Source organism: Vicugna pacos, chromosome 22 (genome assembly GCF_048564905.1).
Source record: "Vicugna pacos chromosome 22, VicPac4, whole genome shotgun sequence".
NCBI lineage: Eukaryota > Metazoa > Chordata > Mammalia > Artiodactyla > Camelidae > Vicugna > Vicugna pacos.
This window is the reverse complement of record NC_133008.1, coordinates 10,681,324-10,694,831: the sequence shown is the minus strand read 5'-3', so window position 1 is coordinate 10,694,831 and position 13,508 is coordinate 10,681,324. Positions and strand designations below refer to the sequence as shown.

The following is a 13,508-nucleotide window of genomic DNA, read 5'->3' as shown; positions in this document are numbered from 1 at the left end:
TCAAGTAATCACGAGACAGTGACTTCCTAGGGCAAGTATTTCCAACTCACATGTCTGCAGGGGCCAGCAGGGTGATGGAAACGGGTGAAGCCAGCCAGTGGCTCCTGCACGTCCCACACGGTGACAGCAGAGGAACCTGTCAGTTTGCAAACTCTGCCCTGTGACATAAGCCGGAGTGAGGGGAGCAGAGGCTGGCTGGAACTAAGGGGGTGTGTTGTTGAGGTGGAGGAGGCCAAGCTGGTTTGATTTTGGCCCACCTTTGGAATGGAGGGTGGACCCTGGAGGACTGACAAGCTTGATCTTGTTCTGTTAAGTAACAGGGAGGCAGAGCAGCAGAGAGGGTGGATGGGCAATTGTGGGTTTTGAATTCAAGAGGCTTAGGTTCAAACCTTGCTTCCCTACTTAAAAGCTGTGTAATAAGACAGACGCTTCCTCGCCCCCGAGTCTCGGTTTCCTCATCCATGAGAGGGGGGCTAGATCCCACCTAATAGGCTCATGAGAATGAAACGAAGCAGGCGCCTGGTTCACTTACTTCTTCCTTTCAAAGGTTGTGAGGGAGGGAGATACTTGATGAAAGCAGTGTTTCAGGAAGGACGGCCAAACGGGAGCTTGGAGACTGGAGTCAGAAAGGCTGGCTAGGTTGCAGGCGGCGTGGCCCGTTTGAGAGGATGGGTAATTATTACCGCATGGCCTTGGAGCTGAGCCCATCCCCGGTGATGCGACCGTAAAAGCTGACCTGGCTCCTCCACGGGTAAGGTGATGGACAGGGCGCAGTGCACGGTGCCAAAGCAAGCTCGCCCGCGCCAGCTTTTCCTGTCTGTTTCCCACCCCAGCAGCAGCAGCCGCAGGGCAGCCAAGGGAGGCAGGGCCTGGCCGCCTGCCAGCGCTGATCCAGGCGTAATTCTCACGTCCAGCCTCAGCGCCAGCCTCGGGCACAGGCCGGGCCCTGACCTTTGCCAGGACCCCACAGACCTCTCTCCTGTATCTTTAGTAACCGCTGAAGGCCTTTCTGCAGAGTTCCTGCCGAAGTTCTGAGCTGCTTAGTGAACTCACTTTCAAGACTGCTTATAGCTTTTGAAAGCTTAGGAGCTTTAAACTACATGCCGACACCTCTCAGTCAAAATGGCCAAATGCACAGTCCTTGCAAGGGAATAATGGGACAACTGGAAAAAAAAGGGGGGGGGGAGAGCGAGAGATGATAGTCTTGCTCCTCAGGGGCTGTTAGAAGAGACACTGATTTTATCCACCAGACACTATGTTTACCCACAAATAAACTGTCATTAACAGTCAGCATCACCAACTTTCCAAAAAGGTTTCGTTAAGTGAAAATGATTTTTAACGTGCGTCGGAATCATCTGGAAAACTTGTTGCCCCGTCCCCAGGTCTCTGACTCGGGAGGTCTGGGGTCAGGGCTGCATTTCTAACAATTTGAGGCTGATGGGTGACGTAGGTTGGGGGACGATGCTGTCGGAAGCACTCAGTCTGCCAGTGTTTATTCAGCCCTCAGCGCTAGTGGGTGATATGGGGACCCCTACGTGCCTTGATGAGTAAAACAGAAACAAATTAAAGGTTAAACGGCAGAAGCAGCCTGAAAATCTGAACAAACTTCACTACAAGCCAAGAAGGAGTTAATCAGTCGTGACTGGGCGGACAGGGTGGGCTGGCAACTCTGATCAAGCACTTAGGCCCATTAACTGGAAACATCCTGGGGCGACAGTCTCCGGGAGCAACTGTGGACGCCGCCCCAGGCAAAAGGACTGGACTCCAAAAATGAGCATGGGGTTCTTAAAGTCATCGTGACTCTAACTCCAAGGCCTCGATGGTTTCTCATTGGCAGCATTTGTGAATGTCTTACAGAGGTCAGTTCTGCGCTTCATGAGGCTTCTGCAAATGGCAGTGATTTTTCCAACTACAGGGAGAGAAGCCTTGCAGTCCGGGACGACTGGTTTCTTGCTTAGGAGTGAATGCAGCAAGGCTGTTTAGGTGGCCTCACCTTCCTCAGGGAGGACGTCTCCTACCTTATCTCAGGCTCTGCGCGCCTAACCTGACACCCAGGCACCAGGACTGCGCTGAGGATGCCGGCAGGCTTAGCTGGTGGCGGGTTCCGGAGCGGGCAGAGCTGGTGCGGCCTTCCCAGCCCCTCTAGTGGCGTCTGTCTCACCTCGCTTACCCGGCCTGCCGGCTAGACTACAATTGTTCAAGGGAATATGGGCACCGCTTCCATTTCAACTTGGTTCAGCTAAGAGCCAAAGTCAGTCCTTCTGTCTCAACAGTAGTGATGTGTTCGGTTACCTCTGTAATCCGATGGTTTCATTTGAAAAAATTATCTCTAGCCTATGTTTACTTTTAGTGGATGTAACAGTGATGAAAAAGAACAGTGATCCTTGGTGTCATGGCACATTTAACATTCGGTGGAAATGAGGGTATTTCTCATCAACCGGTACACGCTTCTCTAGTAACGGAAAAGAGAGAACTGAGGTGGACCGAAAACTGTCTGCCAAAAAGTACACCCAGCATAAGTCAGCTGGGCACTTGGGGGCAGAAGGATGAAGCCTTCTCTGGGTCGCTCTATCCCGCCCTCTCCAGCACTGGGCTGAGGTCATGTTGGATGCACAGGATTTTGGCCGGGTTGACAGAGGGGCTCTGCTGAGACCTCCCTCCTGGAGCAGACGCCTCTCATGGTCTTGAAGAGGGGGTACCAGTGTGAGGAGCTTCTTTGCAAAGCATGGCTGGTAAGACTGGTCACCCTGTGCTTACCTTTCAGGGGAGTGAGGACTAGGGGGGCCCTCCTCTGGGTGCTGAGGACCTGGTTACTGACTCCCAAACTGAAAAGTACAGCAACCTGTTTCAGCTGGAAAAAGAACACACCCTGGACGTTAACTGCCACTGCCCTGAACACGTGGCCGGCTTGCTTTAAAATGAGGGCACATGCTGCTCAAACGCCTTGCTGGATATGGCAGCGCAGGCCTCGTTTACAGGTACTGATGGTAAAGGTGGAAGTCTACGCAGGTTAAAGTTCGAGCAACAGTATCCAGAAGCAGACTCAACTAAGAACCGAAGACTCTTAGTTTGAAGTCACTTTTGACCATCCAAAGCTTGAGATGCAAAATGCCGATGGTCAGCAGTGCCTCCACCACCTGGAACTTGAGAGAAACACTTTCAGGTCTCCCGAGAACTTCTCAGTCAGAATACGCATCTTCCCCGCTAAAATCCCTAGGAGACAGTTCTGCAAACTCAAGTCTGAGAAACACTGACAGCGTGTACGACCCTTAATTAAAGACCAGCATCAGCGATGGTCCAGGGGAAGAGAGGACGCCTTGCCCGCGCCCAGCTCTACCTACAGGACGATGGCAGTTCTGAGGCAAGCCTACCAGTCCTTCCCTGCCACTAAGTCACGTGTTGTGCACAGGAATGGCACAGGCAGGGGGAAAGGCTTGCTCTGCACACTGGGGTCTAAGGACTCGCTGAGGCTTCACAGTAAGAGTATCAAATGATTTTATTACAAAACTCAAGCCACTTACTGACTATTCACCTTCTAAAAACCACAAACATGAAGACAACAAAGACGTCCAAGGCTCACTAGCCCCTGCAGGATAAGCAGCAGCCCTGGACAGAGAGCCTGCAAATGTTTTTCCTTTATGCCTAAGTCTGCATTTCCTCACGCATTCTGGGGTCCCATGTTTTGACACCACTTACAGGGGAAAGGAAACTGAGGTTACAAGAGTCACGTATGAGAGGGTCACAACGATCTTAAAGCCGTCTGATGCTAATGCCTGTCAACTAAGTCTGCAGCTCTGGGAAACAATACCAATCAAACAAGCGTCACCGAATACCTGTCCCCGGGAACCCTGACCGTCACTGTGAGGCTGCACCTTCGGGGCTGGTCATGCTCCCGCACTGCAGCTTTTGCTTTTCCCCAAGCACAAACCGTAAAGTCCACACAACCTCCAAGTTCAAGTATAAAGGTTTGTTTCAGGACAACCCCAGGTTGCGGTAGTGTTTCTCAGTTTATCTGTAGTGTCTGCTGGCTGTCATCTCCTCGGACAGGCTGTCCACACGGCAGCACGATGTGGGGGCAGGCACGGTCAACTTTCCTACTGCTACACCTGCTCCCCGTTCTCCCTGGAAACCGCCACACAGTCAAAATTGAATCTGGAAGTCAGAGATGACCTTGGCCTGTCTGCATTTTGAAGCTGTACTCTTAAGTAACCGAATCCAGTTCTTCACCATTAATTCAATGGAGCTGAGGCATATTCTAAAAAGAAAAGATAATCATTTCAAAATGTTAGTTTTGTGTTGTTTCATTTTATGTTCCTAAAGGAGTTACAATTACTCTACAGAGAAAGACTTGAAATGAATGTTTCACACTCCATGACGGAATTGAGGTCTTTCCCCAATACAGGCACAAGGAGCAAGTTTCTCTCCTGAACGCCCCTACCTGGGCCGGAGGCTCTTACTCTGTTCACTCACTGATGCTTATCTACTATCAAAATAACAGATGTCTTAAAGAATCTCACAAAGAGAACACCAAAGCAGAACGAGGGGATGAAGCACACCCTAATGGTCACTAACGATGGCTAAGTGCAGAGCCCACCACTGCTTACCTGGTGATCACTGCTTACGTTACTTATGTCTCCCAGCCCCTGCAAACGCATTGTTTTGTGCATCTACTGCTGACTTTTAGAACTAAATTTCAAATGTAATTAAAAAAAGGAGTGCTCACAACAGAAGGATCCCATGGAAACTGAGAGTGGTAAATTGAAATCCTTCCTAAATACAAGGAAATCCAGCGGGACCACAGCAGACGCCGAGCCCCATTTAGGATGCTGCTGTAGAAATGCATCGCTTGATTTTATATTCAAACTGTAGACCTGAGTTAACTCACGTCCAGGGGAGAGACTCATTTAAGCAATTTCAGAAAAACAAGAATTTGCCTTGTACACAACCACCACCCCAGCTGGTTTCTAATGAAGCATCTCTTCATAGCTTAAATGGTTAGCTCTTCTGGCACAGAAAGTCATACCGACACAGGAAAATGCTACTAATTGGTTCTCGGTAAAAAACGACTCATAACAAAATGCAGCCCATTTGCAGTAAATACTTTTCTGAATAAGTAAGACCCATGATCCTCAGTAGCGGCTTACCCCTCTTCTACCCATTTTCTTCATCTATAAGCCAGAGAGCAAGGCTCCCGGATGGCAGACGGGATACCGGACCTTAGGAGGCATCCTGGGCTGGAGCTGCGGGGTCCTGGCTCTCGGGCTCCGGTGGGGGAGCTGGCACGGCTTCTTTTTTCTTGGCCGCCAGGAACTCATGAATTGCTCGTTCTATTTGCGGCCTGAAGATGTGGTTTAGTTTGGGATCCACCACCTGACAAATAATTCTGTCCACTCCAGCTTCCAGCATCCCTGACCTTGAGGAGACAAACAGATCACTCCATTATTCAGCCTCCAAGTGTCATGTGAGAGCCCAGTAAATATCCACCTGGTCAAAGGTACAGCCCCTTGAGGGAGTTCTTTCAAAGTGGCATCCACATACCGCACAGAGTTCAAGCCATTGTATCTTTAGAGGGTAAGTCACGACCAGCAGCTATCAGTATTCCTAATTCATGGTCTCATCCACTCCCACCTCAACCTTGTACAAAAGAACCAAACAAAATTGTCCCAAAGACAAAGAATAAGTAATGATGTGGCAGGAAAGAACCAACTGCTTGCGTGGAGCTGAACACCTCGATCACACTGTCAAAGCCAGCAAGCCTCCTGCTTGTCTCCATTCCCTTCAAGGTCTATTTTCTCATGAGTCAAAGCAGGGGAGGCAGCCTCCAGCAGCAGCCTGGCTTCTACCCCTAAATCTTGCACAACACAGATCTGTCAGAGCTGGGAATGTTTGCGGCATCACCAGCAATTCAACAAGGCCTTCTGCTGTGGTCCTTACTCGTGACACATACAAGGTAACTTGGAAGCAAACAAGTAAATAGACATGAAACAGACTGGCTCTGAGTTCCTAAGGGGCTAAGATACACCCCCAGTCCTTTTTGTAGTAGAGCAGAAGTGAGTCAAATGTCTATATTCAAACACCGGGGGCGGGTAGTGAGGAAGGTGATGGTCACGGGAAACAACTCACATTTGAAGAGTTTGGAAAACAGTCCACGCAGGGTCAGACTGAGTTTTTCTTCTCAAAGGACTAACATATTCAGAGACATCACAAGCAGGGTGGACAGGTTTTACTTACTTTCCTTTAGACCTGCGTTCTCAGGCCAGGCAAGCTTTTGCTTGGGTAAAAATAGGTCCTGTAGTAATGGGGCAAGTGCTGTGTCAGGGTAGAGCCAAGGAGACAACTGTGTGAACACACACAGTCACGAGTGAGATGAGAAACAGGCCCTGAACGGGTTAGGCTGAGTCATGAATTAAGTATTCCCTTCACCTGGCCTAGATAAAAACAATCCGCCATCGGAGTGCAGGGGCGCTTTAAGGCAGACCCCAACAGACAGTCTGCGCCCTTAGAGGTGAGAGCCGTGGAACCCAGAGGTCGGGAGCAGGCGCTGGGTCAGTAGGAAAGCAAAGCCGCCCCTCCTCAGTCACAAGCCAGTGGCTTTCCACCTACAGCCCCCACTTCCGAGTCAGGTTCACAGGTCTGTACTGGAGGTGAGAGCCTGGTCAGGGACAATGAAGTACCAAGGGTGGGGCTCCCTTTCCTGGAGATTTTAAAAGTGTTTGGAGGAAACAAGAAATCTTGTCAGGAGTCTAAAACAAAAGATGAAATGAAAACATAGCATGTAGTTAAAAGACTTGTTGGTCAAAATTAGGTCTAGCAGTAGAGCCGGGTTCCCCGCGGGGTCCTCCACGCCGCAGGCCTGGGACACGGCTCTGGGCCTGAGCGGCCAGGCTGGCCAGCCAGTGCTGAGGGCGGCGGTGCTTCATCGCAGGGTAAGGAGCAAATCTTCATTTTAAAACTTCATTACAATTTGCCTCAAATTCAAAATGTGAGCAAGAATCACAGAGAAACGTCCCAGTATTACACCCAAAGTCATGTTTTCAGATTAAATACATTCCAGATCAAATCAAAGAGCGGGAGATGTTTACTTAGGTGGTAAAACTATGGGAAGAAAAAAGGATGACCATCCAAGTCAGGAGTATGGGAAACTTCTGAGAGGAGGAAGATGTCCCCAAAAAGGAGGGAGGCAGGGCCGAGTGTCTTGGAGGGTGCTGGTAATGTTCTGTTTCTAAACCTGGGCAGTGACTACGTGATGCTCTGCTAACCCGTGATGCTTGCTTCTGTTTTATGCACTTTTCTGTGTCTGATTTTCTATTAAAGGCATATAAAGAGGAGTGCCACACGCACACTTCAAGAATGACATTGATGCCCGTGAGAAATTAACAGTAATACTGACAATCTTCATACTGTTAATGGCATCTTTGCAAATATTTAAAATAGCTTGCATTTTTAATTTATTTTCTTAATATGCTTAATAATCTTTTTAGAAGGTAGGGTTAAAAAAAAAACTTTCATCTAATCTGTTACTTAAGCTGTCAAACAGGTTTTTTGTAAGAATTAGCAGTAACACACCTAAGGACCAGTGCCAGACATGAAATAATTGCTCAGTAAGTGGCAGCCACTGTCCCTTTTTCATTTGTTAATTGAAGTATAGTCAGTTTACAATGTTGTGTCAATTTCTGGTGTACAGCACAGTGATTCAGTCATACGTATACGTACATATATTCGTTTTCATATTCTTTTTCATTATAGGTTACTACCAGATACTGAATATAGTTCCCTGTGCTGTACAATAGAAACTTGTTTATCTTGTCCCATCTTTCTGAAGGATCCCTGTGCCACCAGTCTGCTCCCTAGAGAAACAGAAAGGCAACAGGTAATGAATCCAGAATGACAAGGCACTTTTGGTGTCATGCGTCTTTCCTAACACTAAGAGCTTTCACAAATTTTAGTTTCCTTTTAAAAGATTCAGATTTCATCAGCCATACTGAAAGCACCAGCTTGTTAATAAACATCCTTTTCTATTTTTAAAAACTTTTTATTTTGAAATTACGTATTCATAGAAAGTTGCGGGGAAATACACAGGGAGGTCCACACACTCTTTACCCAGCCACCTCTCACGTCAGCACTGCGCACAGCTGCAGTACAGTATCAAAGCCAGGGACACAAGAGGGAAAATTCTGTAACAATGGGTGGCAATGGATGTTAACTGGTCTCACTGTGGTGATCATTTCAAAATATATACAAATACTGACTCATTATGTTTGAAGCTAAGTAACTAATTATGCCTGAAACCAATATTCTGTATGTCAATTATACCTCCAAAAAAGGAGGGGTGGGGCAAAAAACCAGAAAACCAGGAAAACAGCACGGGTACAATGCTGACCTCATTTGCATTTCAGTCACAGCTGCCTCATGTGCGTCTGCGCGGGTAGCTCTGTCCAGTGTTATCACAAGCAGCTTCTATAACCAGCACCACAGTTAAGATACTCACCTGTACCACACCCTCTTCAAACTACCTCTTTCTAGTCACACTCACTGCCCCTCCATCCCTAAGCCCCGGCAATCACGAATCTAATCTCTGTCTCTATGTTAGTTCACGAATGTTATATAAATGGAATCGTGCACCCATCTATCTTCTTGATATTGGCTTTTCTTCACTCAGCATAATTCCCTGATGTTTCTGTTTTTAAAGAGGAAGTCTTCACAAGCTTTTAGATATTCCAGAGAGTTAGTGGATCAAGAAAGCCTGAACTTAAGCACTGGCATTAAGAGCAAAAAATGATTCTGACTAGATTAGAAAAAGCTTATCTTAGGACACCGGATTCCATGAGCCACTTTCATTTTTGTGCCCAGTGACACTGAGAAGTCACTTGGATGAGCAGTGAACAGCACCTCATTAGCCAAGGTTCAGTTTGCTACCGTGGAGGACGTACTTTACTAAGGCTTTATGCCTTCCTGAAAGCTGCCCTGACACCTTCGAGGGCCCATGTGGGTTCAGAGAATTCGTATAACTTACACAGCCTTGTGAGAATAAAGGTTCAGCTGCTTTTGCCCAAGACCCAAACATTGATATGTTGGTATAAACTCCAGCGTCCATTCAGACTACCCTGAAAAACTCCAAAGAGCGTGGTATATATCTTTATAATTTGGAATATCTTTTCCTGGTAGAGATGTGCACAGGAGGCCTATGTAGGTAGCAAGAATTTCTAATGAGTTCTTTGCTTACTTGAACCTTAATTTTAATAAAGGAGGGGTCTGCTGCAGCTTGTCTGTCACATTTGCTACAAAGTACCATCCACCTTAACCAGTGACTCGCATCGGCCTTCCTGCGCGTCATACTTGTGATTGCTGCCTTTTCACTCTCAATTCTGCTTACTTACTGAACCACACTCTGCCTCAGACCATTTCGCAATTGGTTTTTGTTCATCGTAGGATTCCATTCCTGCTTGTCCAGATGGGTTGACACAAAATTATCCACTTTCTGCCTCAGGTTTTGGTAAGCTGGCTAAAATATTAAAAAGAAGGGGCAAGGTCAGAAGTTACATGCACCAAACTTTTGAAATCAGTCATTCAGAACACTGCTCTTCATAGAAATGCAGACTTTCAAGTCCTTAAATACACTTTCATCACATCCATGAAGATTACCATACAGCACGCAGGGCAGGGATTAATGGCCAGTATGTGTGCCTACTTTATGGTGGGTAGGCATGATGCCAGATGCTTTATTAGCCCGTTTACTTTTCAAATAAATAGGATCGAGGTCCTGTTAGCTCTCTCCTATTCTCATTTAAGAGATTAGACATTTAGACTTAGAAAGAGTAAAACACCTGCCCACGTGGGTAAAATGTGGCAAAGCCAAGGTTAGACACAGGCTCTTTTCAGATCTAAGGAAATGGGTTCTAGCTCCATTGCTTACTAGCTCTCTGACTTTCAACAAGTCAGCCAACCTCTGAGTCTCAGTTATTTCTATCTGTAAAATAAATATTACTGCCCGCTTACCTCACAGGGTGCCCTCAGCAACAAACAAGGGCTCAGGAAGGCCCTCTGCACAAAATTAAGGGCCACCCAAAGCTCAGCATGACTCACAAATGCGAACGAACTGAAGTCAGAGCCTGTGGAACACTAGGAGAGGCTGAAGGGACACAAAAGTTAAGTCCAAAAAGAAGCCCAAGTGGCATTTACTGATCTCAGATGTCCTAGACCCACGTAGGACAAGGAGAACAAGATCAGAAGGGGACCTGATGAGCACAAAGAATGCATGTTCTGAGCCTCCAAGACCTTCTGGCACTACGAGCTCTTTCCCAAACCAGGTGTAACGGTGTGCACTGCTGTTTCACACTTCACTCCTCCCTCTTCCCACTGTGGGCACAGAATACTTCCCCACCCCAGCGATGCTGTGTTTAGCAGTGTGATCTGCTCTGGCCAGTGCACTGTTAGTGACAAAACGTCTTAAATATGGTTGTGCCGTCTGGCTTGGCTCTTGCATTCTGGTGACCTTCTATGAGGGTATGTCCTTGGCGGCCCCTGTCCCTTTGGCCTGGGACCTAGGATGAGTACACGTGCAGCAGACCCACCCCAACCCGCAGCCTGGACCCAAGCCCAGGCCACCTACAGCTGAGCCACCCAGCTGAACTTCAGCTGCCTTGCAGTCCCATCAGCATGAGGACAAATGCTTGTTATAAGCCACTGAGATGTGGTTTATTACACAGTGTTATTGTGGCAAAAGTTTGCTAACAGGCAGGTAAACAAAATTGACAAAGGAATCAGTAGACCTCCACTCTGTCAGTGGACTCTTTCAAAAGGCCATGACTCAGAAACATAAAGACTCTCCGCTAAACCTGGAGAGAGGAGGCAGGGAGATAGGCGAGGAACAAAGTCCACAGATACCCGTGTACTATCAGCCTAGCAACTCCTTTTTTCTGGACGCCATCTTCCCCTCTTCACAAGGACAGGGCAGTGGGTGCCATGTTCTCCTGGCCACAGGGGTGGGTGCCTGACCCATGTCTAGACAATGCAGACATTCCCTGAGGTTTTTTAAACTGGAGCTGAGAGTCCCTTTCTAGAGGAAGAAGCTGAAGATGCAGTCGAGAGATACTAGCAACCAAATGGATGACTCTGCTCTGCAGTGACAGTAAGAGTTATACAGGACAGACGTGAAAGACAGCCCTCGCGGAGCACCCCTGGTTCCAAATGCATCCCTACCCCTCTGGCGGTTTGTTCATTCTATCCTTTCTTACATCCCATGAGTCAACATTCTCCCCTTTGCTTAACAGGAGTTAGATTTGTCACTTGTAACCATCAGTCCTGATACACCTTTTACTATTCAAAATCTCACCTAGTTTTTCATAGGAACGGTTCACTGAAAAAGGACAAAGGACAACTAATGTCACCACCAATCCTTAACAGACTCTAACAATACAGAGTAATCCCTTCAGTTCATGAAGTGAGAGGACCCAGTGTGCCTGCCACTAATGTTTTACTACACTTACTGTCACTCTCTTTCCCTCTCTTCATGTATCAGTTTGTTCTAATTACTTCTATCTTGCATGCACTGCAAAGCAAATTACAAACATCAACAGTATACCTTCCCGTAAACACATACGCAGTCTGGAGTGGAGCCTAACAATATGCGTATCTAACAAGTTCTCAGGTGATGCTGATGATCCAAGGACCACACTTTGAGAACAAAGGACTTGATGAGATGCGCATGAAAGCAAAGTACCTTCAAGAATTAAAACCACGTGCTAACTACCAGAAGGAACATCTAAGGAGGTTTTAAGTGGTGAAGGCTCCAATTGCCTTTCCCCTAATGGATTCTCAATACCAATTTTAACGTATACTACATTGATTAAGCCACACAAAACCTAACGGGACGTAAGAAACATGAATGGAGAACCTGTGAAGAGAAGTTGAGAACACCCACTACCGAAAACGTGAAAGCTCTGTCAACATGCACCTAGGACCCTTAACTAAGGAAAATTAAACAACTCATTTCAAGGAGAGCACTTCTCCTTGAATTTTTAATCTTGGAGAATAACAGTATCACTTACTATATACAGTAACCTGGTTTACATGTCAGTTTTCTACCCTAGAATACAGGCTTTAAGGGCTGGGTAGTGACTTGCTTGTTCCTTAGCCACAAACTCTGCTAGTAAATGTTAAACGAGTACACGGACTAGGTCTTTTCCTCCTTTAGGGCTAGCTTTAAGCTCACAATCTTGCTGTGAGCTAGGGAAAAGATTTCCAAGACAGGCTCAGAGAGGAGAAATCACCTCCCTAGATGCCGTTCAGTAAGAGAGCCGCCTAAATCTACAACCATAGTCTCGCTAAAGAAGATTCTGAAAAGGGAGTAAATGAACATTCCAGCAACTACTGCATGTCTGACACTTAACACACATGTTTTCACTAAATACGGATGACCCTTGTCAAGTACGTAAAGCGAAACGGCATTTACTAACAGGCTGATCTATTGCATTAGGATCTCAAATAGGTACCAAATCCCTTCTAATCAATGATGGAGTACAAAATAAGGGCGCTGGTTCTACAACAATGTACCTTAATTAACTACATACTCAAGTCTGCAAATTACTGAGCTAGAGAAGAAGAACAAATAACTTATTACAGGCTGATAATTGTGCATTCAAACCATTCATTCAAAGGCTTACTTAACCGGGCTTCCTCCAATGTTCTTAACACATTGAGATTTCTTACTGAAGGGCTTAAAGGAGTCCCATCTTGGGAAAGATGGGGTCTAGGCTGTAAAATTGGTATTGGATCCCCAACTTCAGAGAAGCGACTAAGCTAAGTCGCACATTATAGTGATGGGGCTGGGAGCCGAGCCCACGTGGGAGTCCCTCAGAAACCTTCCTGTGCTGCCCCAAGCGGTCTCCCAGCTGCCAAGATTTTTAAGGTACCTTTTGTTTTTCTCTCTGCTTTGGAAAGGCGAAGGTGTAAGCCTGGCGGCCTCACGCCCAGCCCGGCCCGGCCCCCCTGAGGTCAGGCGGCCTCAGCTACCTTGGTGTCCACGTCTGCCAGGCAGTCCCGGCGGAAGCTGTCAAAAAGGCCCCGGCTCTTGAGCTGCTCCACGATGAGAGCGATGAGTTGCGGGTCGCCGGGAGGCAGTGAGGCCGGGTTGATGGGCCCGCCGCTCCCGCCGGCCCCCGTCGCGCCCGTTGCCGCCCCCGCCGAGGCCTGGCCCGCGCCGCCACCGCCCACCGCGCCGGTGCCCCCGCCGCCGCCACCGTCCGCCATGGCTGCGCCCAAGGCCCGCGAAGGAGACCGAATACGGCTTCCCCTCAGGGACAGAGGACCTGGGTCGTGTGGAGGTGGCGGAGGGGCAGGAGAAGGAGGCGGCGGGGGAGGAGGAGGAGGAAGGGGGGGTGGCGGGAGCGGCGGGGGACGTGGCCCCGGTGGCGGCGGCAGGTTCGGAGGCAGCGGGGGTGGTGGTAGAGGCGGCAGAAACCGCCCGGCCCACCCCGGGCGCTCTGCGAATGACGTCACCGATGACCTTT

At 48.0% G+C, this 13,508-nt stretch overlaps 1 protein-coding gene and 1 long non-coding RNA gene across 3 annotated transcripts in view; one reads left to right on the top strand and one right to left on the bottom strand.

Annotated features, from left to right (window-relative positions):
- The window catches only part of LOC116285050 (uncharacterized), a 311,898-nt gene that overhangs the window by 210,737 nt on the left and 87,653 nt on the right, over window positions 1-13,508 (top strand). The window lies entirely within an intron of this gene.
- Window positions 3,479-13,378, bottom strand: BOD1 (biorientation of chromosomes in cell division 1). Of its 2 annotated transcripts, none has more exons than XR_012063081.1 (4): window positions 13,012-13,378; window positions 9,378-9,502; window positions 5,145-5,413; window positions 3,479-4,255 (listed from the first exon to the last, which is right to left on the bottom strand). XR_012063081.1 is itself a non-coding variant. In XM_031689755.2 (4 exons), the coding sequence occupies exons 1-3, from the start codon at window positions 13,246-13,248 to the stop codon at window positions 5,218-5,220; spliced, it is 558 nt and encodes a 185-aa protein (XP_031545615.2). In that variant the 5' UTR covers window positions 13,249-13,378; the 3' UTR covers window positions 3,479-4,255; window position 5,217. The 2 variants fall into 2 exon arrangements, 1 of the variants encoding a protein (XP_031545615.2); XM_031689755.2 differs by having other exon boundaries at window positions 5,217-5,413.

Excerpts from the sequence above, each read along its gene's own strand:
- BOD1 (XM_031689755.2), bottom strand. The coding sequence starts at position 13,248 with ATGGCGGACGGTGGCGGCGGCGGGGGCACCGGCGCGGTGGGCGGTGGC. Across the intron at positions 9,503-13,011 it reads TGGCAGACGTGGACACCAAG|CCAGCTTACCAAAACCTGAG; the intron begins GTAGCTGAGGCC and ends TTAATATTTTAG. Across the intron at positions 5,414-9,377 it reads CTGAGGCAGAGTGTGGTTCA|GTCAGGGATGCTGGAAGCTG; the intron begins GTAAGTAAGCAG and ends TGTCTCCTCAAG.